The 25,634-nt window shown below is 47.6% G+C and overlaps 1 protein-coding gene across 6 annotated transcripts in view; it reads right to left on the reverse strand.

Annotated features, from left to right (window-relative positions):
* Positions 1 to 25,634, reverse strand: part of STXBP1 (syntaxin binding protein 1) — a 64,979-nt gene that overhangs the window by 10,479 nt on the left and 28,866 nt on the right. For all 6 annotated transcript variants that reach the window (XM_044778711.2, XM_044778713.2, XM_044778710.2 and 3 more), the window contains 15 exons: positions 24,274 to 24,355; positions 19,901 to 19,977; positions 18,963 to 19,041; positions 17,736 to 17,839; positions 15,589 to 15,737; positions 13,712 to 13,796; positions 12,933 to 13,063; positions 11,497 to 11,604; positions 10,391 to 10,451; positions 8,601 to 8,666; positions 7,795 to 7,875; positions 5,436 to 5,574; positions 4,632 to 4,741; positions 3,200 to 3,301; positions 1,405 to 1,490 (listed from right to left, as the gene is read on the reverse strand). In XM_044778711.2, the coding sequence (XP_044634646.1) occupies positions 1,405 to 1,490; positions 3,200 to 3,301; positions 4,632 to 4,741; positions 5,436 to 5,574; positions 7,795 to 7,875; positions 8,601 to 8,666; positions 10,391 to 10,451; positions 11,497 to 11,604; positions 12,933 to 13,063; positions 13,712 to 13,796; positions 15,589 to 15,737; positions 17,736 to 17,839; positions 18,963 to 19,041; positions 19,901 to 19,977; positions 24,274 to 24,355 (1,460 nt within the window). The remainder of the gene's footprint in view (positions 1 to 1,404; positions 1,491 to 3,199; positions 3,302 to 4,631; positions 4,742 to 5,435; positions 5,575 to 7,794; positions 7,876 to 8,600; positions 8,667 to 10,390; positions 10,452 to 11,496; positions 11,605 to 12,932; positions 13,064 to 13,711; positions 13,797 to 15,588; positions 15,738 to 17,735; positions 17,840 to 18,962; positions 19,042 to 19,900; positions 19,978 to 24,273; positions 24,356 to 25,634) is intronic.

A 25,634-nucleotide genomic window follows, 5' to 3' on the forward strand; every position in this document is an offset into this window, starting at 1 on the left:
CAGACGAGGGAGCAGAGAGGAGTCTGGAGGTGAATGCAAGAAGACAGCGTCAGAGAACCAGGGACAGAAGTATGGACTGCTGTCGACTCACATCTCGAAGCTGAGACATGTCTGAGCATCAGCAGGCACGTGGCAGAAACCCAGCCCAGGGCACCCACATTTCGGTCAGGAGCGAATCTGAGAAATGTGTCTCTACGCAGACGATGCATTCATCCCCTTTTTAATTAATCACTAAAATAAATTAATCAAAAGGGAAGACAGAATACACTGAGTACCTGCCACGTGCCAGGCTGTGTTCTAGGCACTGAGGACAAAAAGGACACAAATCTCTGCTCTCAGGAGGCTGACATTCCAGTCAGGGGAGACCAGCAGGAAACAAGATAAACACAAAGAATATGCTAAGTGGTGGTGTCATCTATGCAGAAAAACAGGGCAGGGCAGGGAGATAGGAAGTGTTGGGGAGGCTTGGAAATTCTTATTCTTTATTTTTGTAACATCTTTACTGAGAGAGAATTCACATAGGACAGAATTCACTCATTTAAAGTGTACAACTCAACCGTTTTTAGTAAGGTCACAGACTTGTGAACTATCACCCTCAGCAATTTTAGACCATGTCATCACCCCCAGAAAGGAACCCTGGACCCATTAATGGTCCTTCCTCATTCCCCCACCTCCATCCCTGTCCCCAGCAACCACGAATCTACTCTCTGTCTCTATGGATCTGCCTATTCTGGACATTTCATAGAGATGGAATCGCATAATATGTGGACTTTTATGTTTGGCTTCTTTCACTTGGTCTGTTTCACGGTTCATCCATGTCGTAGCACGGATCAGTACTTCATTCTTTTGTTGTTGTTAAGTAATATTCCAATGTATGAATATACCACATTTTGTTTATCTGTTCATCAGCTGATGGACATTTGGGCCATTTCCACTTTAGAGCTCTTATGAATAACACTACTAGGAACATGGATGCAGTGTAATTTTAAACAGGGTGGTTAAGGAAGACGGGAGAAGGTAACACTTGACTAAGGACCTGAAGGAGATAAGAGGTGTAACATGCAGATAAACCTGGGGACAGATCATTTCAGGCAGTGGGAACAGCAAGTACAAAGGCCCTGAGGCAGAAGTGAGGCAGAAGTGAGCCAGGCGTGTTCAGGGAGGAGCATGAGGCTGGTGTGGCTGAAGTGGAGTGACAGAAGGAGGAGTGAGCGATGGGAAGCCAGGGCGTGCAGGGCCTCCCAGGCCGCTGTAAGGACTCGGCCTGCACTCTGGCTGTGATGAGAAGCAGCAGGAGGGCTCTCGTGGAGGAGGCCGCATCACAACAGGGCTGCCATGTAGCTGACACCCAACCAGAGACGGGCCCACTCACTCCCGCCTGCTTGCCCAGGGATTCCCGCCTACCTGACGGCGGTGGTGCTGAAGGACGCAGAGGAGCGGGTGGAGATGTAAGGGTAGTGTTTGGTATCGAGTTTGTCCTCAATAGTGTCCTGGAAAGAAGAGAGAGATCGGGCCGGCCATGTTTGACGAGGGCCGACGGGAACCCGAGTGAGATGGCTCGAGGAACAAGCCACTCAGCAAAAACCCTGGCCAGCTTGGCAACGCCCAGAGCTCCGCTGCCTCTGCCTGCCGCAGGGCGTCTGGTGCAGGGCCCGGCTTGGCCCAGGGGCTCTGGCACCAGCTGATACACTGAGGGGAGTTTGTACGCCTGCTCTTGGAGAGAAGTTTTTTAAAAACATTAATTTTTCTTGCTTCCCTTCCAATTTAGCTTTTGTTTTCTCTTTTACCATCTATGCAAGGTTATAAATGTTGCATTCTGTCCAGCAACATCCCGACACTGCCATCAGTCTTATAGAAACTAGGCGCAGGCAGAGGCTCTCATACCAGGGAAGAAGGCCTTACACCCTCCGTTTCCAAGGGTGTAATTACCTGGTGGGCGGAATCCAGCTATCCACCCCCCACTGCCTAGAAATCTCCACTCCTCCTAACAGCTACCCTGTGAAGCCTACACCTGTCTCTTTGACCGACTGGGGAGGAGGCGGAGGAAAAGGGAGCCGAGAACAAAGGACCAGATGAGACAGAGGGAGTGGCTTTGCCTACCCACCAAGCAAAGAAATGTAACGGTTTCTAGATGTCTCGGGTTCACCCATCTTTTCTTTTGTGGGTTTTAAAAATAGGAAGCTGACTCACTCTATACATTTAAAACATATCTATTGTAATGTACAATTCAGTGGGAACACCCGGACTGCTAGGAACTGACGAAGGGATCCTGGGCAGGTCCCCTCTCCTCGGGACCCCTGTCCTGTCCACCTGTCAAGTGCAGGAGTCGGACAGACTGTCTTCAAGCTCTACCCCAAAGGCCTAGCAGGGTGGGACTCTAAGTAGGGCGTCCTTGAGCCACAAGGAGAGAGGGGAGGGACACCACAGGGCTACCTTACACTCATGAATATGAAACACCTACTGTGCACGAGGCATGAGGCCAGAGGACACGTCAGTTGAGGGCACAGGACCAAGAAATAAAAAGATGACCCAGAAGGCTGAGCACACACACACACGTGAAAAGCATCGCTGACACACGTCACAGGAGCCCAGGGAGGCCTCTGTGGTGCTGGGTGGTCAGACAGGCAGGCGGTGGGCCAGAACGCTGAGCCCTGATGGGGGATTTGAAGGCAGGCAGGATTCAGGGTACGGAAAGGAGAACAAGAACATTCCAGGCGAGGGGTGGGCTTGAGCAGAAGAGCAGAGGCAGAGACACGCTGGAGGGTCTCTGGCTGACAGGGAGGCTGGGGAGGGGAGCAGTGGAGGAAGAGGAGGGGTGGGCCAGGGCCACGTTTGGAGGCCCTTCCACACGCCGAGGTGTGCTGCGTGGCTTATCCGCACCCTCAGCACGGAGCTCATCACTCATCTGACCTTCACATGCTGTGACGGGTCTGGTTCCTTTGGACGTGGTACCATTGGGGGGGGTCTCTAATATGGAGCTAAATCATATGGACCCCGGGGATCTGAGTGTGGCAGTCTACTGGAACAGCCCTTCATCAACCCTCAGGACAAGTATGCTGTGAGGCCTGAAAGAGCTCTGGAGACCTGGATGCAAATCCTCAAGGATACAAAACCCTGGGGAGTCACTGCCACCTGACAGCAGGTGACGCCAGAAGCATCTGGGCCTCCAAGTGCAGCACCCCAGCCCGCCCTCACTGACCTCCATGATGTCTTTAATGATCGGGGTCCATCGTGAGAGCTGGTAGGTCTGCTCACTGATGCGCTCCTTCCGCTCTGGTTTGCTCCTGCGACGCAACGTGGACTGAATACAAACACAGAGACTGAGTCAGGGCCACTCAGGCCCTGGGTGACCTTGCCGGCCCTGGAAATTCTCTCCCAAGGACTCCCTTCAGAGAGTCAGCACTGACAAAGAGTAGTGAGTGGGGAGGTTTCCCTGGAAAAGCCCAAAATATGCCCCCTGGGCTCAGCCCAAGAATCTGGTGCAAATTTGGTTCTTTAAAGCCATGAAAAATGGCAAATGTGGGTCAAATATTCAAGTGCCATTTAAAAAACCCACATAGTTAAAAAAACAGTTTGCTGCTGATTATAGGAGAAAATAGTGCTTTGGGTGTGGCTTATTCGTTTTGTTTTTTTTTTTAAAGATCAGCCCCATGCTAAGATCTGTTGCCAATTTTCTTTTTTTTTTTTAATTCGTCTCCCCAAAACCCATGGTACATAGTTGTATATTCTAGTCATAGGTCCTTCTGGCTCTGCTATGTGGGACACCACCTCAGCGTGGCCTGATGAGTGGTGCCATGTCACCGCCCAGGATCCGAACCAGCAAAACCCCAGGCCACTGAAGTGAAGCGTGCAAACTTAACCACTTGGCCACGGGGCCAGCCCCCTCTCTTATTTTCTGATTTTGCTTCAGAAGCACAGGATGTACTGAATGAATCTTCTCCATTCTCATTTTGGTCCCTCTTGTGAACAAGGGTCTAAAAACACCAAACCTCCGCCCGTTACAGGTCTCAGGTCTGGTGGCTCCAGAACAAAGTTTTTGACTCCAAGCATCCAAAAGGAGGGCCTCTGCCACTCTGGCTTTGTCACCTGTGGCGTGAGCTGACTGCCTGCAGGAAGGAGGCGCACAGTAGGGCTCCCACAGGGAGGTTCCCAGCAGAGTGCTCTGGGGAGTGCTTAGCCTCATCCTTGAGTTCTGGAGCCCCTGGCCCCCCATCACTTCCAGAGCTCACTGTGTGCTGAGGCCCCTAGACCACCTGCCCTGACTTGCTTCTGAGTCACAGCCGGTGAGGCTAGTGTCGTATTCTCACCCTCACAGCACACGAGTCTGGGTGTGCAAAGGCAAAGCCAAACTGACCTCAGGGGACGAAGGGTGCGGCTGACGTGGCTCCTAGTTTGGGCTGCTTCACAGACACAGGTGGGCTTGAATGATTGACTCCCTCACGCGCACGTCTGGGTTCTTGGTGTTAGACCTCTATGTCATTGCACCTCTCTCCCTTCATTCCCCTTATTTTATCTGTTTTCTCTTTCTCGATGTTGAGCAAGTGCCTATAGCCACTAAGTCGGGGAGAACAGATACGACACACCAGCTTCCCTCTCGCCCCTCCCTACCCCCCGCAAGGCTGGCCCCTTACGTCTGTGACAATGGGCACCCCGAGGTGCGCCATGTTGGTGATGATCTCGCTGTCCTCCGGGGGGATCTGGGCGTGCTGGATCAGTTTGTTCAGGTTTTCCTCAGTGATTCCTGAGAGAAGAAAACCCCCGATCACCACACCCAGCCTGCGCATCGCACACCCAGCAGAGCTGATCTCCTGCCCCTCGTCCTTGGGATTAGTGGACACTCATCTGTGCCCCACACAGACTTCACTGTCAGAAGAGGACAGGTCAGGACTCTGACGCCACTCCGCCCTAGGCTGTGACCATCACAGTCTATATCACCGCCCCTCCTGGTCTCTGTTTCCATCTGTCTCCTTCGTCTCAGCCACCCCTGCCCACCCCTGGCCCACATCAGAGTCGACTTGGACAAGGAGTCCCTGTGTCCATCTTCTGTCCAATGACACTCATGGGCAACTGTGATGTGGGTAAAAATCACTTATTTAAAGGCATAGATTACAAATGTGATGCAAGTTAAAACTATCCAGCAGATCTACTCTAATAATCTGGCCATAAAGCCAGCAGGCCCTCGCAGCATCCCCACCCTGTCCTCTTGTCACATATCCCACAGCTCTGATTAACTTTACATTACTGTAACAGATACTCAGCCACCAGTGCAACTGATTTGCCTACATGACATTTCCCCAGATGCAAAGACCCCTTAAGATCTTATTAAATACCCTTTTCCACATCTTTTAAACTACTTGGCCACTTTGTCTTCCCTCTCCCAGTGGCCTCGCTTTTGCCAGGAAGGGCCGCCCCTCCTTGTGCCCCACCGTCCCTACCATTCTTCAGAAAGATGTAGAGGAGGATGATGCGGATCTTGTCGTAAGTGCTGACGTTCGCGTCCAGCAGAATGGGGACGATGGCCCTCATGGGGTCCTTGATCTTCTCCCCCTCAGCGTCTGTGCCCATGGCCAGGTCCTGCAGAAAAGACACCCTGTTGGCCCCATTTCCAGTGGCAGTCTGGACAGAGGGTAACTATGAGGAAGCTGGTGGTCCACGAATGTCTGGCATTTGTAGCTTACCTGGGGGCAGGTCTCACACAGGTGCTTCTACTCTCACAGTGCACTGTAATTAGCACTGAGGTAATCAGCATTGTTTTTTTTAAAACATCAGTGAGAATTGAGGAAAGCCCCAGGTTTCACTTTCCAAAGACAGAAACCACAATGACCTGCCATCTTGTTCAAAGGTAGGTTGTTCCCTCAGGTGAGTGCAGAGTACCTGCACCATGTCCATAGGTCAAGCCTCAATCCTGGTCGCCTAGAGGAACAAAGCCCTGCCGAGGGATTGGGGCTCAAAGGGACGCTCTTCCCACACAGGAAGAGCTCGGGCACAGTTAGCCGCCTCTGCCTGGCCAGATTGTCTCCACTCTGCTTCCCTGGCACTGAAGGACACGCTTTTTGAGTTTTAACTACCTAGGTTTATAATCTGTTTTTTGTTTTGTTTTGTTTTTGAGGAAGATTAGCCCTGAGCTAACATCTGCTGCCAATCCTCCTCTTTTTTTTTTGCTGAGGAAGACTGGCCCTGAGCTAACATAGTGCCCATCTTCCTCTACTTTATATGTGGGACGCCTGCCACAGCATGGCTTGATAACTGGTGTGTAGGTCCGCACCCGGGATCTGAACCAGCGAACACCAGGCCACCAAAGTAGAACGTGTGAACTTAACCGCTGCACCACTGGGCTGGCCCTCACCTCTGTTTTTAATCTTCCAAATGCTTCCAGGGTGAGGAGAAAGAAAAAAGCCTCCCAAACTGCAAATCCAACCCAGGGAGATGAGGAGAGAAGGGCTGACAAAAGAACTGAGGACCGAAGAGAGTGAAGTAAGCACTATGAGCCCCACTTGACGACTCAGACAGGAGTCTGCTTGCTCTCTCAGGCCAGAGAAAGCAGCATGTTAGTCTTGGCAAATCAGCAACCATCTGGTCTCATTCTCAGACACCAGTGGCTGCAGCTTCCTCTGTAGCTCTCACAGAGGTTGCCTGAAGGGTCCCTTGTTTTCAAGATCCCAGGAGTCTGTGACAATGATGATCTTGAGTTTGGGTCTCTTCCCAGTCTGGGTCCCAGGCAGGTGGGCCCCCTCTCCGTGGCCCTTTCACCTCTTGGTCCTCCCGCTGGCCTAACAGACGTTTGTCCAGCAAGACCTGATTCTAACATCCTCTAAAAGTCCAATTAAATACTATGGAGCACTTCTGAAAAATTGTGAGCTTCCAAGGATTAATCCCAAAAGCAGTTTTACTGATGCAGGTAGAACCTATTTTCTGGAGGGTCTAGTCCTTCTGCAGAGGCCACCTTGTGTTCTCCAAGATCACCGGTGAAACTGACCGATTTCAGCCGGGCTACTTCCTTGTAGAAGAGTCAATGAGTCTCCAATCGTCCAATGAAAGGACGGGTCTCATAAACCTGAGCTGAGCCTGTCACGTCAAACCAGAGGATTAAATCTCAGCTTCACCCTAAGAACTTGAGATGCTTTTTTCTGTGAAAAGGGACCTTCAGCCAAGGCTTCAGAATCGCTGAATGCCCTCTCTTCCCCTAGAAGCTGCTCCTAGTTGAGCAATGTTGTCACACTTCAAGAAAGAAGTCCCAGGATTAGTGACCACACAACACTGCTAGAACGTGTGGCAGCATTGTTATCTCCCTTTGCAGATGAGGAATATAAAGCAGACAGAAATAGGCACGTCAAACACATCAGTGACGAACTCAAATCCCACACTCTCAACTTACAGTCCTAACTGATCGGTGAGGCTGTGGGAAAATTCTGACCCGCTACTGCTCTATCCTCGTTCAGCCTCTAGGTCTCCAAAGCCGGTGTGGGCACACCAGGAGGAAACGTACTCGGGATATAAAGTCCAGCCAGCCTGTCAGTGCAGGGCTCAGGGCTCCACACATCTCTCTTCAGCCATTCCAGGGGAACCGGGGCCTTTGGAAAGCCAGACATGCACAATGCAAACGGCACAGCACTCCAGACCACTCTAGTCCCTACCATTGAGAGTGGCACTGCGTTGGCTCCAGAGAGTTGAGGCAACATGAGCTAGGAGGCTTTCCCATCTCTACATCCTGTGATTCTGCAGGATGTTCAAGGTCAGACATTATACTTCAGCTGGGTCAACGGGCCTGGCAGAAAGAGGAGGAAGGGGTCCTACCTGCTCCACCCGGCAGAGTTTATCCACGGTGCCTTGGTAATGCTTCATGCAGTCCTCGGCAAGGTGCAGGTGGGTGGAGTACTAGGAAGAAGCAGAGAGTCGAGGTCAGGGAACCACTCGCTGCTTCCTGCAGCGTCTACCAAACACCTGCTGTCAATGAACCCTGTGCCAGGCGCCAAGGAGTCTCCAGCCTCATCAAGGAGACGGAACAGGCCTCCAAGCAGGTCCACAAATACCACAAGGGAGACATTTTTGTGTGTTAGGAGAGAAGGACACATCACATCCTGACAGAGTAAAGAGTTAGGAGAAACCCTTGAGGGGGGCAGTGCGCTGTGAGGGTCTCACAGTGCTTCCCGAATTGTTTGAGACTCCTCCCTCCGGGGGCTGGAGCCTAATTCCCCTCTCCCTGGGCGTGGGCCGGATTTAGTGACTCGCTTCTAACGAATAGTGTGGAGGAAGCGACGCAGGACAGCCCAGACCAGGACAGAAAAGCCATGTGACTTCTTCCTAGCACTCTCTTGGGTCACTCGCTCTGGGGAAGCCAGCTATCATGTCGTGAGGACACTCAAGCAGCCCGTGGAGAGGCCACGAGGTCAGGAACAGGAAGGATGAAGAGAGACAAAGAGGAAGAGGATAAAAGAGTCAGGAAACAAGCTATCCCAAACTTTCCTTTTTTCCTAATAAAAATTGAAGACGACTGAAAATCTGCAGATTTCGATCAATCAGTCAGAGTAGCGGGGCTTTGAGCAGTCTTTGTGCAGCTGCTCATCCTCGTGACTCCGATCAATCGTTTCGGGTCGCCGTACCTTGCTGAGCTCCTTCTGGTACTGGGGCATTTTCTTCAGCATCTGGGACAGGTCGCGCATGGTGGTCTATAAGGGAGAGGAAAGCAGGAGGTCTTAGTCCAGTGGCCCTGATCTGGGAGGCTGTGTAAGGACACTGGGTCCAGGACAGGACAGCAGCCAGCACCACAGTTCCCAAGGGCTTGCTCTCTCACTCTCGAAATGAATCCGTTAAACACAAGGTCACGTGTGTTTAGATTTCTAGGTCTCTACCTCCAAAAATTATTGATCCAAATATCACGCCCGTCTTAAAGGTGGGGAACTGAACCCTGAAGTCTAGCAATTATGTTTTGTTTATTGGACTAGAAAGTTATTGAGAGCATAATTCTTGCCAGAAAAGGATGATATTTCTTCTACACACTGCTTTTCTGCAGATTCAGCTCAAGTGGTCTCAGCATCTGGTTCACAATTCGTCCCAGCAGAATGACTGTAGTCGTATAGGTAGGTACAAAGAAAGGAGAAGGAGAAGAAAGGCTAGAATCTGCATCCTGACTGGTGAAAGGGTCTGTTGACATTCTTTTTCTTTGGTGAGGAAGATTGGCCCTGAGCTAACATGTGCCAGTCTTCCCCTATTTTGTATGTGGAATGCTGTCTCAGCATGGCCTAATGAGCAGTGTGTAGGTCCATGCCCAGGATCCGAACCCAAGAACCCTGAGCCACCAAAGAAGAACATGCCAAACTTAACCACTACACCACTGAGCCAGCCCCCTTTCAATATTTTTTTTCTTTTTTTTTTTCCTGAGGAAGATGGTTGCCCTGAGCTAACATCCATGCCAATCTTCCTCTATTTTGTATGTGGGTCACCACCACAGCAGGGCTGATGAGTGGTATAGGTCTGCACCTGGGAGCCAAACCTGGGCTGCTGAAGCGGAACATGCTGAACTTAACCACTAAGCCACAGGGCTAGCCCCTGTTTACATTCTAACTGTGTGATCCACCTAATCCTACTCATTTATCCAACAGAATTTCTTGAATTATTACTACACACCAGGTACTTTTAGGTGCTGGAGATACAAGGACAAGAAAAAAAAAAAGAAAGAGATTTCTGCCTTTATGGAGCTAACATCGAGCAAAGGCACCATTCCAACCGAGTGGATTAGCACTCTGAGGGAATCACAAGTGTGGGTGCACAGAGCAGAGGCACCTCACTAGTCTAGGGAGGAGTCAGGAAGATTTCTCCAAGAAACTGATGCCTGAACCAAGGGACAGGAACTTCACAAGGCAGGGCCCAGGGAAGGAACTCAGGCATGGCTGGAGCAAGGTGGCAGAGGCAGGAAGGAGGGAGGCAGAGATGAGACTAGAGAGAGTCTGAGGGGCCTGATGACCTGGGTGCTGTAAAGCATGCCCCCAGGTGGGGGCTTGATTCTGCTAGGAACGGGAAGTCACTGAATGGTGTTAAGCAAGGGAGTGATACAATCAGAGCTGCATTTCCCCTGACTAAGACGGGTAAGCCAGCTCCGCTGAACAGTGAGGGTAAGGAGAGGCCCAGGTAAGTTAGGTTATAAATTCGAATTCTACCACAAGTGAAAAAAGGATTCACAGTCCTTCTGGCTTAAAATGAATTATGATCCAAAACAATAAATATTAATCCTCAGAGTAACAAAAAGAAGCTCTCTATAAGTATCAAAAGACAAAAATAAGACAAAGCGATACTAGAAGAAGCGAGGACAGCACCCCTCACTCGCTAGGCCCCCTCCCTGCTCCTAGAGAGAACGCAGGGATTAACTCAAACTGGGGCGTGCGCACGGGCTTACCTTCTCTCCAGTATTCATTCTCTTGCTAGAAGAAAAATCTTTCAGAGAACGGGTGACTTCCCTGGAAAACAGAAGGAGGCAGCTAAGTTTCAAAGCAGCCCCGGACGCGTCAGTCTGGGCGCTAGAGAAGTCGTGCAACAGTCTTCCTCTGGGAATATTTGGCGACTTTTCCTGCCATCATTTAAAGTGATTTTCTTAGAAGAGAGAGAGAGGTACATCATTTTTCTAACTAATATTCTAAACCAGAGTCGGGCATTTAAGATGATGCAAGAAGAGACAAGAAAATATTAGGACATCTATTTATGTTCACGTTACTTCATTCTTTTTAAATTTATCTTTCTGTATATGCTGTAAAATATACATATTAGCACAATAGAGCATACAATTAATTCACAAATGTAAATATTGGAAATATGAATCAACATTTTTCTAAAGTTGAGTGATCCAAGTTTGGAGACCACTTTTCTAAACAACAGAACTATCCAAGCCTTCTTCTGTTCTTCCTTGTGAATTTCCTGAGGACGTCACCAATTCAATGCAGCAGAATGTGTCTTTCTGCAAAAGCAGAATTGTTACCTATAGTTTAAAGTCTTATAACAATGTTTAGGTATTAGAAACATTTTCAGAGCAAGAAACAGTTCAGAGTATATAGAAATCAGTTCTTGCTCAGAAATTTTAGGTAAGACAACAGGGAAGGAAGATTACCCACCAGCTATATAAAAGCTAATTGAACTGTATGAAGTGGAGCTTGGATCTTGCAATGAATAAACTGGCATAGATGTTAAGTGTTTATAAAGCATTTTGCTGAGAGAGCTACAAATGCTTTCCAAAAATTCTAAAAGCAACCTTGACATAGAATGTCTGTTCTGACTCAGTGAAGTCAGGGCAGCTCGAGCTCAGAGACCAGAAGGGGTTCGCCATCATTCATTAGCATGTTGGTGACCTCGCTGAGCAACAAATGCATCCACTGAAGAGCTCTGCCCAAGCTGCCCAGAGTATGTGCCTGAGCAACCACGATGGGAGAGAAACGCTTGGCCCTGTGCACAGGGGCGAGCCCTGGAGCTGGGGGAGTGTCCGGAAACGGGGACGGGCGGGGGGGCTCTTACTGGGACACCTCTGCGATGTGCTTGTGGCGCAGGGCTATCCAGAGGTCGTCGTCCTCGTCCAGGAGCACCTCCTTCACCCGTGCCTCTCCGATGCCGCTCGTCTCATACCTGGAGAGGAAAAGCCCCCACAAAATTTATCCAGTCCCTTCCGGTTTATAACAGACAAGAGCTCACAGTCCTCAGCAGACAGACGTTCCACGACTGATTTCATGACCAGCCTCTCGACCACCTGATGTGTCACTGTCTCTATCAGGTCTGCTCTGTCAGCACTAACAGGGCCGCGATTTCATGGGCAGGGAGAGACCCAAAGCTCTATTCAAAGTCAACTGACCTGAAGGTCTGTTCTAAAATCCTCAGGGGGGGCCAGTAAGAGCTCCACTGCAGGCATCTGGTTCAGGATGTGAAGTCAGGTTATGGGCGGGTTCAGTTACTTTTAAGTGGAGGGTGAAGATCACCTTGGTTCCTCTCTGGGAAAGGACGGGACACCATCCTCAGATGGGTGGTACCTAAAGATCTTTCAGCAGCTACCTGCAACAGGCCCTCAGCATACTTTTACATGTGAAATCCTAAACATCTAAAGGAAAGCAAGGGGCCGGCCTGGTGGCACAGTGGTTAAGTGCACACGTTCTGCTTTGGTGGCCCAGGGTTCGCCAGTTCGGATCCCAGGTGCGGACATGGCACTGCTTGGCAAGCCAAGCTGTGGTAGTCATCCCATATAAAAAAAGTAGAGGAAGATGGGCACAGATGTTAGCTCAGGGCCAGTCTTCCTCAGCACATAGAAGAGGACTGGCAGATGTTAACTCAGGGCTGATCTTCTTCAAAAAATAAATAGATAAATAAATAAATAAATAATAAAGGAAAGAAGAGTTACAGGTACCAAAAGGGAGAAAAGCTGAGATTCAATCATACTTTTAGAACCTTCATTTTGAAACCACTATCTTTATAGTTAACGTTATACAATAAATGACATGAGAAAAATACAGTCCTCTTTCAGAAAAAGAAAAATTAGTTTTTTAGAAGCTGAGTTTCTGATGATGGCTCTCAAGAAAAATGTTTGTAATGAAGAAAATAGCTCCTCTGCAAATAAAGTTCAGTAAGAAACTCCTATTGATACATTTCATCATATTTCATGATCTATAATTAAGAAGTTTCAAACTCTGAATAAGACATACATTCACAAATCATCATCCTAACACATCCAAGCAGGCTGTGAACTGAGGTGTCATGAGCTGTGAACTAAAGATCTAAAGTTCTTGTTCTCCCAAAAGGGGCGTGAGTTCCTGGCTGGGTTTTGGGAACTCAAAGAAAAGCTTGCAGGCTTATTAGCAAGATTGTATCAATGCAACGCTTTTCCTAGCATTAGGGACTTCCTTTTCTTCTGTTAGTGTTTTTGGTTCATTTGCCAAGCTGCCGTCACTCCGGGTCTCTATACTCACTTGTAAACATCATTCTCAATGGGCAGCAGATCGTAACTCATAGCCTGAAAGGTCAGCTCGTGGAGTACAGGGGAACTGGGGTCGAAACCACGGTCCAGGATCAGCAGCTGGGAGCGCGCCTTGTCTGGGCCCTGGAAAGAAGGACACAGGGAAGCTTTCACAAGCCACCCATGCGGCCCCAGCGCCTCCAACTAGCCTGGCGACCCCTCTTGTACAAGGCGGCAGCAGGACGCGAACTGTGAGGTAAAGCCTGCCGAACCCGCACTGGCCGCTAGTCCACTCGCTGGTTGAGGGGAGCACCAGCAAACACCACGCGAGGATCCACTGTGTCTGCTTCCTGAGGGTTCTTTAAGGCAGATCCAAAGCTGCACTGGGGTCCAACGTGGGCTTCTGAAGGAGGGCACCACCTAGGATCAGCCACAAATAGGGTGACCCACCACCCTGTCTGCCTGGGACCAAAGAGGTTCCCAGGACCCGGGACCTTCAGGTTGAAAGTCAGGATGGTGATGGAACAGTTGTGTCTTGACTACAGCGGGGGTCACATGGATCTATACACATGATAAAACTGCACAGAACTACACACACACACACACACACACACACACGAGCACATGTACAAACTACTGCAGTCTGAATAAGGTCTGGAGACTGTACCAGTCGCAGGAACAGTGGCACTCACACACACTCTGTGCGCAACAGAACCCAGCTGTCCCCAGGACGGCCACACAAACACTGTGGTCGCTTGACGAGTGAACCACGTGAACCACGTTCAGACTCACCTCCCCCATTGTTGGGTCATCGGCTTTGTAGGCGTCGAGCTTGTCCTGGATTAGCTGAGCCAGCAAAGCATTGTCCTTGTATTCCCTGACAAAGGAGGAGTGACACAGGGTGAACTGCCTGTACACCCAATCGATGGCACCGACTGCCCTCAGGGAGGAAGGCAGGACAGCGCGGGGAGGGTCAAAGGAGACATGAGTTTCATCTGTACTGCTCTTTTACAATGAGATTATATTCATATATTATAATTAAAAAGGACAAATAAAATACTTAGCGCCTGGAACATAAATGACTTTCTAGTCCCTTCTTTTTGCTAAGTGAAAACAGAGGTAGTCTTTCCAAGCAGCTTCAGACAAAGAGCCACATCTCAGCGGGGGCCTGGCCATCCATCCTTACCCCAGGATCAGGCTGTCCGAACCTGACCCACCTGATTCTCACACCTCTCAATTCAAATTCCCTTGGGTCTAGTTTTGTTTTATTGGCAAGTGACATTTCTGCCCGCAGAGCCAGAAAGATGTAAGTGGGAACCTCTGGACCTTCCCCTTGGCCGAGCCTGACAGCACTTCCTGGGGCTCCTCCCGAGGGTACACAGTGTGTGGCTGCAGCCTGCCATCTGGCCAGGCTCTGTGCTGAGACGGCTCCATTCCCAGCCCATCCCTCCCAGGAACGAACTCCAGGTTCCCACCGCTCTGTCAGGAGACACGGGCTGGGCCCCATTTCCTAACTTCCACCAGGCTTCCGGCAGTGGATGCCAACAATGGAGGGAGGTGTTTTTCTACGGTTACATCTTCCACCAGACGCTGAAGGAATAAGGACAGGAGGAGCAGCGATCCTTGGCACTTCAAGTTCAGGCCCTCAGCTCCTCTTGCAGTGGCCTCCCCCTTCTGGTTTCCCCTGGCCCAACTCCTGCTCACACTCCCATCTTCACACTCCCACAGCACTGCGTTCACTCCCCTGTGCAGGCCCCCACAGGTTTCCCCGGGATAACCCCGGCAGGACCTAATCCCACACCTGGCATTTGAGGCCTCCAGCAAGGGCTTCATCTCGCCCCACTGCCCCACACGTAGACTGTGCTGGACCACCAATCCTCCTCAGACTTGCTCTTTGTTTTCCCAGCTCCACGCCTTTGTCATCCCAATGGCAAGAGCCAACTGTCCACACAAAATGCCCTCTGCTCCTCATTGATCTATCCAAATCCTAACTGTCCTTCAAGACCTGGCTCAAATGTCCCCTGTAGTCTGAAGCCGTTCTTGATCCTCTCAGCTCAAAGGGCCCTCTCCTGACTCCGGAGGCCCCAGCCCTTGGCTTTTGCCTTCCTAAGGCACTGGCCTCACAGGGCCTATATCGTAGGTGTGCATGTCTTATGCACACACATTGGCATCTTAGCTACCCTCCCAGATCAGGGGCTTCCAAGGGCAGGGGCTGTGTCTTCAGGGTCGGCGCCCCACCCCCACCCCCGGCACTTAGCACACAGCAGGTAAGTGATAAGCGAATGACTTTGTAAAATCTGAGGAATGTGTCCTTTGGAGAATTATTCTCTTTGTATTTTATCTTACTCTGAAACATCTTCTGCAAAGATGACATTCGTTTTTAAAGGCTAGAAGGGGAAGAAAAACTGTAGGAAACCTGGGTTGCAGTTACATAGGGGTTCACATTTAGTTATTCAACAACTGCATATGTACATCTCCTGCCCTTTTCTGCATGTATTATTATATTTCACAATAAAATTCAGAACATAACAAGAGCGGCAGATGAATAATTATACAAGTGAGATGCTCAAATCTTGACTCTCTTGAGACAAGTGCCAGGGAACTTTGAGAAATTCCTCCCTCGGCAGACACAGGAGAAGCCACTGAAGGCAGACTGGTGGCCGCCTTACCCCCGATACCGCACAGCTGGGTACTCCTTCAGAGTGGCACACAGGGTTGCGATCTGCTCTGCCAGGCGCTCCAGTATTGGATTCTTCATCTGAGCCTTGTGGGGACTGTAGAAGCTTTGGAAAGAGTCAGCCGAGTCCAAGGAATATACCTGAGACAGGGGCAAAAAATATATAGATAGATATAGTGTTTGCATGCAGAACGGTGAACTAGTGGGGTTTTCTCCAGTTCTCATCGTGAGTCTACAGAACCGTGTTTTCATTCATTCTACAAATATGTGCTGGCTGTCTGCTGTGTGCCAGGCGCTGTGCTGAACACTCGGGAACTCTAAGTGACCAAACACAACCATCTTCGAGGAGTGTGCAGTCTATTAGGGGAGGCAGATGATAAACGACAGACATTGTGAAAGTACATTTTACGGTCTGTGAGGAAGTGCTAAGTGTACGAGGGCATAACAGAGCAGGGACGAGAGCGCCCAGGGGCTGGGCAGGGAGGACACAAGGCCTCCTTGGGAAGGTGAAGCTGGAGCGAGGGCTTGCAGGAGGTGAGCGGTTTCTCACCAGCAGGCGCCTTCCACGGGGAGGGAACGACTGGCGCCAGGGCCCGAGGCAGGCGCGTGCTGCTGTGTCTGGTGAACAATGAGGCCAGGAGGAGAGGAAGCACGGTCAGACCTCACAGGCCACTGTCAGTTTAAACAAACAGGGAGAAGCTAGAAATCGTGCTGTGACTGTGGGCAAATAAAGGGGCTTTCATGGATTTAATAATTTCCTATCCTCAGTATATGTTCTAAGCATTTTTCTTTTCTTTTCTTTTTTTTTTTAAAGATTTTACTTTTTTCCTTTTTCTCCCCAAAACCCCCCGGTACATAGTTGTATAGTCTTCGTTGTGGGTCCTTCTAGTTGTGGCATGTGGGATGCTGCCTCAGCGTGGTGTGATGACCAGTGCCATGTCCGCGCCCAGGATTCAAACCAACAAAACACTGGGCCGCCTGCAGTGGAGCACGAGAACTTAACCACTTGGCAACACGGCCAGCCCTGAATTTTTCTCTTTTCTTGTTCTTTTTTTTGGGTAGGTTCTAGAAGTTTAAAATTTCCTCTTAAACTACCTAGTCTACTACTCATCAGAACTCTTTCAGAATCTTATTTATGTAAACTACCCTGATCTTCTAGAAAATGAGTTTTTGTAAGAAAAGTTTATTACTTTTTACTTATTTCATAGATTTAAAAAAATCTATGAAATATAATATGGCTGAATACGCTCAAGTTGGCTGTTGTTCAATCCAGGTGGTGGCAGGGCTCACACAGAGGAAAAAACATTTCCTGCCCTCCAGCTGGGAACACGCTTTAGGTCAAGTGAGAAGGGAAAGAAAATGTCTTTAAATGTTCACACTGTACTTTTTCCATCCCTCATTACCTAAGAATAAGTCACTCTCTGGTGTCTAGAAGCTGATCTATAAAGACCCAATATGCCACAATCATTTTTTATCTCTACAAAATGCATAGCAGTCCTGTTATTTTTGTTTCTTTGTTTGCTAGGAGAAGACATTTTAACAAACCTTAAAATATTAAGAAATGAACTCCGTCTACTCTCTCACAATCAGCTTCACCTTTACTGGGTTGACAACTTTGTTTTTTTCCAAGGAGAGAGGTTTGCTGCACCGCATCTAGCATTTGAAGCGTTAACTGCTAATGACGAAGGCCACCATCTGTTCTGTCAGCACATGACAAGCTGAGGTTATTTCTACATAAAAACAGCCTCCTTTGCAGCAGATGGTGTTGTCTGATCCCTGCCCCTCTTCTCCTTCTGTGCTTTTTGGATTGGCTACTTTTTGGTTATTCAAGGAGTCAGCCAATAGAAGTGAACACTGTGAGCAAGGCTGAAATGCATCCAAGAAAGGCACAATGGCTGAAAAGAAGTCAGAAATAACTGGAGAGTAAGACGAGGGCTTGGGGCAGACCCCTAAGGAATACTGTTTCTTTCTGCCAGGTTAACATCCACTTACACCACGTCATCCAGCAATTCAGAATATGCTCTCTTCCCTCCCCCACTCTCTTTATTGCACCCCTGCCCCACCCTCTCAGAATCTGTCAGACTTCCTGCTAGAATAGCCAGGATGCAGATTTCCTACACACTCCCCACTCGGCCTCACCTGGGACTCATATGGGAGAAACGCAATGTTGATTTCCGTCAGAGTTTTGATGACTTTGGCTGCTCGTGATTTCACCAGCTCATTAAACAGGGCATCTGGACAAGCTGCAAGAAGGACAAAGACAGTAGGTTTTCCTGTCCATTTGCTGGTTCTGGTGGATTCTTTATTTTACGAGGATTTTAAAAAGGCAACTAGAAAGTTCATCCCAACCCAAACTATCCATTACCTCGAGGGTGAAAAAGGAATATAAAACCACCTCCCAGACCCTCAACATATAACAAAGAAACAAATGGCAATAAAGACTGAGATATTGAGAGCTAATAAAAACCATTTTCTGATATCAAGGAAACGAAGAAAAAGAAAAAGATTAAGAAGGGATGAGGCAAAGGCCTATAACATAAACAAACACCAAACATCTAACATGCTTATGAAAAATAAAGGAAAATAAAATCATTAGGAAATGCAATGCAGGCATTTCCCCTGGACCCTCTGAGGAACTCAGCTGCAGAGACCCCCTTGGGGGGGACCATGATTTCTAATGACTCTCCTGGGCTGAACAAATGGCTTCAGGTTCCCAGAAATGCGTTATTGATTTATTGTTACTAACGCTATCTACCTGTTCTGTCACCCATATTCAAATAGTACAAAATTATTCTTTGCAAGTACCTTTCCACATTTTCTCAGTGGGGAGTTTTGTGGGGTTTTCCCTAGAGGGAACACAGGCAACTTGTTATTGGGTACATTATTTAGCCATCTAGCTCTGCTCATCTCTCTTCACTATTAACAAAGATGGACAAAGATGCTTCTGCACTAGGCTCCATGCACAAAACCCCCACAAAATAAGAAAATGGATTCCAAGCCAATGATGCAGGTCTCTCTGATAAAAAGACCACTGGAGTGGAATATCTTTGTAGTTGAAAAACTCGTGGAAATACACAACAGTTCAGTGATATCTGGAAGTCTATGCAGTGAAAACACCAAGACTAGCATCAGAAAATGTTTCTCAGCATTAAACCCTTTAGTCTTTAAAAGAAGAGCTATTTTTCATCAGGAAGGACTGCATGACTTAGTAAGTTTGTATTTGTGTGCATTTATTTCTGTCTCTTATGCAATTTATCTTCTGAAGAGAAAACAAAAGATCACAACAAATATGGGGACAACCCGTTTCTTCCCGGTGAGCAGAAACGCTAGCCCGGACAGGCAGGGGTGGCAGCTGACAGTACTTACAGTCGGTGAAGAAGACGTGGGCAGCCCGGTACTTAGCAGTCGGTGGGTCTTTAAAGTCACTGATGAGAGAGTGGACAGACTGCGGAGAGGGAAAAAGGGAGCTGAAGCCAACTCTAGAAGCAAAGGGGACCTGCATCTGAACTGAGTCACATCCACGCTGGCTTCCAGCTGCCTGCACAAAATAGCAGGAGATTTCGGATGCGTAATTCTAACTCATATTCAGCCATAACTGAGTTCTGAGGACTTAAAATTAGGATTATTTCAGAGTTTAGATGAACAAAAGACTTCTTAGCTCACTGCAGAATGAGTGTCAGTTCTTTGGAGCCACCATAACTTGGGTTCCTAAAAAGAGACCCACAAAATCGGAAACTCGTCATAAACCTTCCAGCAGATTCACACTGATGAAGTTCCGGGAATTTAGTTGCATCTGCAGAAACTCACATACACGCCAGTTTTCAAAAGTGAAAAGAAACCCTGAAAACTGGAGGGAATTTATGTAGACGAAGAGACCTAAGACAACTATCAACCAAAAGCAAGCAGACGGACCTTGTTTGGATGCTGATTTGAACTAACCTCCAAAAACGATAAGAAGGTAAATTTGAATACTAACTGGATATTGATGAAATAGATCTGAAAGCATAAAATACCAAAGTTCTCAAGGTGGATCACTAGATAAAGAGGATCTCCTACCTAGAGAGGGAGTGCCAGGGGAAAACTAGAATGACTGGGAGCTGGCTTTCTAGATAGCACTTGTATTCAGAAAGCTTAACGCACTCAGCACTCCTCCTGGACCCCTCCCTTCCGGTTTGTGGATTGCACACTTAAACAGAGCAGTGTGTTAAATGCGTGCTTAACCTAGAAAAGGCAGACACTGTGCCGCGCAGACACAAGCCAGCACGTGTAGCCTCAGCCAAAGCTCTTCCAGGGGGAGGATTTACCTTCTCAGACGGAGTGATGAGATACACAGCCTCCAGGCTGGGGAGAGGTTCCCTGCGCTTGTTGATGTCTTCCACAACTAGACAACAAGACAAGAGCCCACAGTGAATAAGAAAGATAACTGGTGATCGTAATACTAGAAGCAATGTAGCGGGGCCCCTTCAGACGGGTGCAGATACATATCTACAGTGGGGGGAGGAAAAGAATCATCCACGCCATCCTTCGAATTCCACCTCTCACAATGCTCAAGATGTTAGAAAACCGGAAACCTTATCACATTAAATATTTCCCACTTCCCATTTCAGTTTTAGGAAATTCCTGATCTGTTCTGATTGAAAACGGAAAATGCCACCTTGTTCTGTCAAGAGCAGTCTTTGGCCTCTTCCTTCAGTTTTTCCTCATCTGTCCTAAATAATCCCAGTTCCTTTAGAATTTCCATGTTGGGTTTATTTACCAACAATTAGATAGTTTTATCATTTTCTTCTGTATATCAAATGAGGACATTCCAGACATACCCTCTATATAATACTGTCCCTCTCAGTACTTCAAAGACTAAACGTCAAGTTTCGTTGAAGCAAACCATGGGTGTTTGCTTTGCTTGTTTCTTTTATGTCAGCGCCTTCAACCTGGAAGGAAGAGCTCTGGGGAGTCGTCATCTTACTAGTGGCCCGATAAAGCTTAAGAGGCGTTAGCCCTGCTGCACCGTCCTCAGGGAGAGGGACAGCAGTACAATCATATGATGCTGTTCTTCCTACGCAGGTGAGTTAAGCACATAGAAGCATCACTTTAGAAGCATCCATTGCAACATTTATAAAGACTTTTCACCCCAAATAATGTTTAAATTAATACCAAAATTCCTCAACCATCTACTTTACCAGCGGTTGTAGAGTTTTGAATGTCATAGCCCAGTAATACTTCCCCCCCAAATATTTGGGGGTTCGACATAGGCTTGCTAATTTTAAAATTTTTCCAAGTAAGGACATTGTTTTAAACCCACCTTTGGGGTAGGGAAGAGTCTGTGTGCAACAGGGAGAGCTGAGCCCTCATCCACCACAGGAAGTCAACAGATAACATCTGACATCGACGAATCAGGATAACAATATAAGCATTCATTTAGAAATATCGAAAAGACAACCAGAAGAAAGAGCAGAGCGGCTGCCTCTGGGGCTCAGACCTGGGGACGTGGGAGAAGGAGCAGGCCAGCGGGCCGCTGCTGGTCTGTTAGAAGCTCCATTTGGCTTTTTCTCCCCTTAACTTTTGTGCATTTTTTGCTTTGATGGGGGGGAAAAGTGTTAAAAATTCAACGAAGAAAATAACTTTGTAAGCTAAAAACATGGCAAGTCTGGTCTTGGGTTACTTAATGGTAAAAAGTCACACCAAAAATTATGAACTCCCATTTATAGGACTATGCTTCTGGTGATAGATAAACTAGATTTGGAAACGCGTTTTTGAAAATGAAGGGATCACAACCAAGGTGTGACTGTATCCCCTCCAAATGATTTCACATATATGTTTCACATAGAACTTGATCAACAAGAAAATCCACATTATCACCATAATTTTACAATTTAAAAACATTTTAACACCAATTAATAGGAAAGAGATAATCTTAGAATAAAAGACAAACCTTTAAATTAAATTCATTTAGCTTACTGAAAACCTCCACACGCCTCGATTTCCATAACTGTGGTATGGTAATAATTTTGACAAACACCAGCAACTATCTGGGAGCCACGTATCCTATGAAGTTGTCTCCAGGGGAAAAAAATTGGGAGCTGCATTGTAACAGGTATGTTTCATCCAACATTTTTTTTGGAGGATAAACAAAAGTTAACTTCCAGGGCCGGACCTGTGGACAAGTGGTTAAGTTCATGTGCTCTGTTTCGGCGGCCCAGGGTTTCACCGGTTCGGATCCTGGGCACGGACCTAGCACCGCTCATCAACCTATGCTGAGGAGACATCCCACATGCCACAACTAGAAGGAGCCACAACTAAAATATACAACTATGTACTGAGGGGCTTCGGGGAGAAGAAGGAAAAATAAAAAAATTAAAAGGCTAACTTTCTTTTTGAAATAATACCTCAAAAGAGATTGCTTTTCTTTCTTTCTGCTGAGGAAGACTTGCCCTGTGCTAACATCTGTGCCAATCTTCCTCTATTTTGTGTGTGGGTTGCCACCACAGCATGGCCACTGAGAAGTGGTGTAGGCCTACGCCTGGGAATTGAACCTGGGCTGCCGACACGGAGCGCACCAAACTTAACCACTAGGCCATGGGGCCGGCCCCAAGATTGCTTTTCAGTCATTGCTGTTTCAAAGACTAAAATACATGATCCCTCTCAAAAGGAGCCCCTAAGGAAGACTAGAGCTGCACACGAGCATGAATAAGAGCTCTGGGACAGAAGCCAGGAGGTCTGAGTCCTCATCTCAGCTGTGACACTGGCTAGTGACCTTAAGCAGGTGATTTAACTTTTTACAAAAACCTATTATTGTGAAACTATCATACACATTCCAAAGAGTGACTAAAACATAAACACACAAATAAGTATAAAGCAAATGTCTGCAAAAGCGCCACCCCAGTTAGGAAACAGAACCCACCAGCACTGCAGTAGTGTCCCCCTACTCTATTCCCCTCCCTCATCACAATTTCCTCCCTTCCCTCCAAAGAGAACCACCATCTTGACTTGAATGGTGATCACTTCTCCTTATGGTTTTACCGCTTATGTCTGCATTTTAAAAAGCATAGCTTAGTTCTGCCTGGTTCTGAACTTTATATAAATTAAAGCACACGGTAAGTACTCTTTTGTATCTCACTTCTTTCATTCAACATTATGTTTATCAGATTCACTCATGTTACTGTGAGTAGCCAGAGTTCATTCATTTTTGCTGCTGTATAGTATTCTGCTCTGTGATTATACCACAATTCATTTAACCATTCTACCCTTGTGTGTGTGTGTGTGTGCGAGGAAGATCGGCCCCGAGCTAACATCTGTTGCCAATCTTCTTCTTCTTTTTTTTTTAAAGATTTTATTTTTTTCGTTTTTCTCCCCAAAGCCCCCCAGTACATAGTTGTATATTCTTAGCTGTGGGTCCTTCTAGATGCGGCATGTGGGATGCTGCCTCAGTGTGGTTTGATGAGCAGTGCCATATCCGCGCCCAGGATTCGAATCGACGAAACACTGGGCCGCCTGCAGCGGAGCGCGCGAACTTAACCACTCAGCCACGGGGCCAGCTCCATCAATCTTCTTCTTTTTGCTTGAGGAAGATGGTCCCTGAGTTAACATCTGTGCCAATCTTCCACTACTGTGTATATGGGAATCGGCCAAAGCATGGCTTGATGAGCAGTGTATAGGTCCCTGCCGGGGATCTGAACCTATGAACCCTGGGCCACTGAAGTGGAGTGCGTGAAATTAACCACTACACCACGGGGCCGGCCCTCACCATTCTACTCTTGATGGACATTTTGGTCATTTCCAATCTGGAGCTACAAGGAACAATGCCCTGTGAACATTCCTGCACATGCATCCTGGGCACACACATCTGAGGCTGTCTAGGACACACACCGAACCATAGACTTGCTGGCTCACAGGACCTTCAACTCTGCTAGACACTCCCAAGTGTTTTTCAAAGTAGCTGTACCAACTGACACTCCATCATATAGGAGTTTCCATTTTCTACATGTTCTCTGTTATCCGGCATTGTCAGAGTTTAAATACTCCAATGTGTGTGGGAATAGCAGTGTCTCACTCTGGTTTGTTTTTTTTTTTAAAGATTTTATTTTTCCTTTTTCTCCCCAAAGCCACCTGGTACATAGTTGCATATTTCTTTTTTAGTTGTGGGTCCTTCTAGCTGTGGCATGTGGGACACTGCCTCAGCATGGCTTGATGAGCGGTGCCATGTCTGTGCCCAGGATCTGAACCGGTGAAACCCTGGGCTACTAAAGTGGAGCACATGAACTTAACCACTCAGCCATGGGGCCAGCCCTCAGTCTGGTTTTAATTGCATTTCCCTGATCACTACTGAGGGTGGACAATTTTTCATTTATTTGTTGGCCATTTGGATTTCTTCCTTTGTTAAGTGCCTGTTCAGGTCTTTTGCCCATTTTTTCTCTTGGGCAGCCTGCCTTTTTTTCTTGATTTAACCTTCCTTTGGTATCCTTTAACAGATATTTAATGAGCATCCAGCACTGGATTAGGTGCTAGGCATTCAGTGACGAACAAGAAGCCTTGGGTCTCTCTCAGGAATTTACAGTCTAAGCACCCAGGTTGTTGGAAGAATCCAAAGTCAAGCAAGATAATAATGAATAGGGAGGAGGAAAACTCGCCACCAAGAGAAGGCTTGAGTGTCACTCAAGGGCAGAGAGAATGCTGTGCTCACTTGTTATCCCCTCGGTCATGATGTCCGTCATCTTACAGCAGGAGGAGAGCATCCTCATGCTCAGCTGATCGACCACCAGCACCTGGAAGCAGAGAACAGCTTATGGACTGGATGGCATCTGCTACGATCCTCTCGTCAGCTTGCTGCATCAGACTTCGAAAAGAACCGCAGAAATGCAGAATATTGAGTCACCGATATTTCCTATGGGTCAGAGGTTTGCTGAAATACTTGCTAACTTTTATCTCCCACATCAAACCTAAGCTTCTAGGACTTAGAGCTTGTTCTCATTGACTTAATCTTATAAACTTAAAAAAATTGTTTTAATTTTCTATGATAAATACTCATAAAATGCAAAAACAAAAAAGAAAAGAAAAAAATCATCTACAGCACCCACACTCAGAGAAACCCATATTGGAGAGTATTTTTTCAGGATATAACCTTTTTCTTAAAAGGAAAATGAACACTAGTGCCACACACATGGTATGGAAGTTGAGCGCTTGGCTGCAGATGTCGCTAGAAGGTACCAGCATGTGTTGTAGCCGACCTCTGTCCAGACTGGAATGACAAGAACTCGCCAGGCCTGGTCTAAAAGCCTCACACCTGAGGTTCCTTCAGGGAACCTTTCGTATCTCTGTTCAGCCCTCGGTGGAGGGAGGAAGCTGGCAGCTAAAACAAGGCTACGTATTTCTCTTCTTCTTTAACGATATCAACCGAGGAAACAGGAGCTAGACACAACGTGGACCAGAAAGCTTTCTACTGCAGTATGAGGGCCAATTAGCTGTCATTTTATGAGGCAGCTTCCTCCAGATCAGTTTAAAATTCACATGTCCACAGTCCATTACCTGCTGGGACAGGTAAGAGAGAGAGGCTCTCAGAAAGACTTCCCACCAGATGGCCTCCCGCCCTGCGTGGTGAGGATGGACATACTGGCTAAAACAGAATCTCTCAAGGCCAGAGGTGAGCCTTCCAAATGCTCCTGTACCAATGAGCTCTGTGGTTCCCACGCCCAATGAACTTGAAAACGTGTGGGCAATGAATGGTTAGTATAAACCCTTCAACAACCCCCAGAGAAGTTCAAGTAAAACTGCCTGCTCTCCTGGCCAGTACAATGCCCAGCCCCAGAGAACCAAGTGACCCCTAAAACGCTGACTTCCTGAATGGGGGATAGCATGCTTTCCCACCTGCATCACCCGCTACAGGAACCAAGACCATAACCAATTTGATTGGCTCAAATACTTGTTCCAGCATTGATCTCAATGTTTATGAATAAACAAGGTCACTTCTTCATCTTAGGTAGTTACAGACAGATGGGGACAGACCAGATGAGGGCTTTTCAAACTGCTGTGTGGGCTCCATGGTGA

This window comes from Equus asinus, chromosome 10 (genome assembly GCF_041296235.1).
Source record: "Equus asinus isolate D_3611 breed Donkey chromosome 10, EquAss-T2T_v2, whole genome shotgun sequence".
Classification (NCBI taxonomy): Eukaryota; Metazoa; Chordata; class Mammalia; order Perissodactyla; family Equidae; genus Equus; species Equus asinus.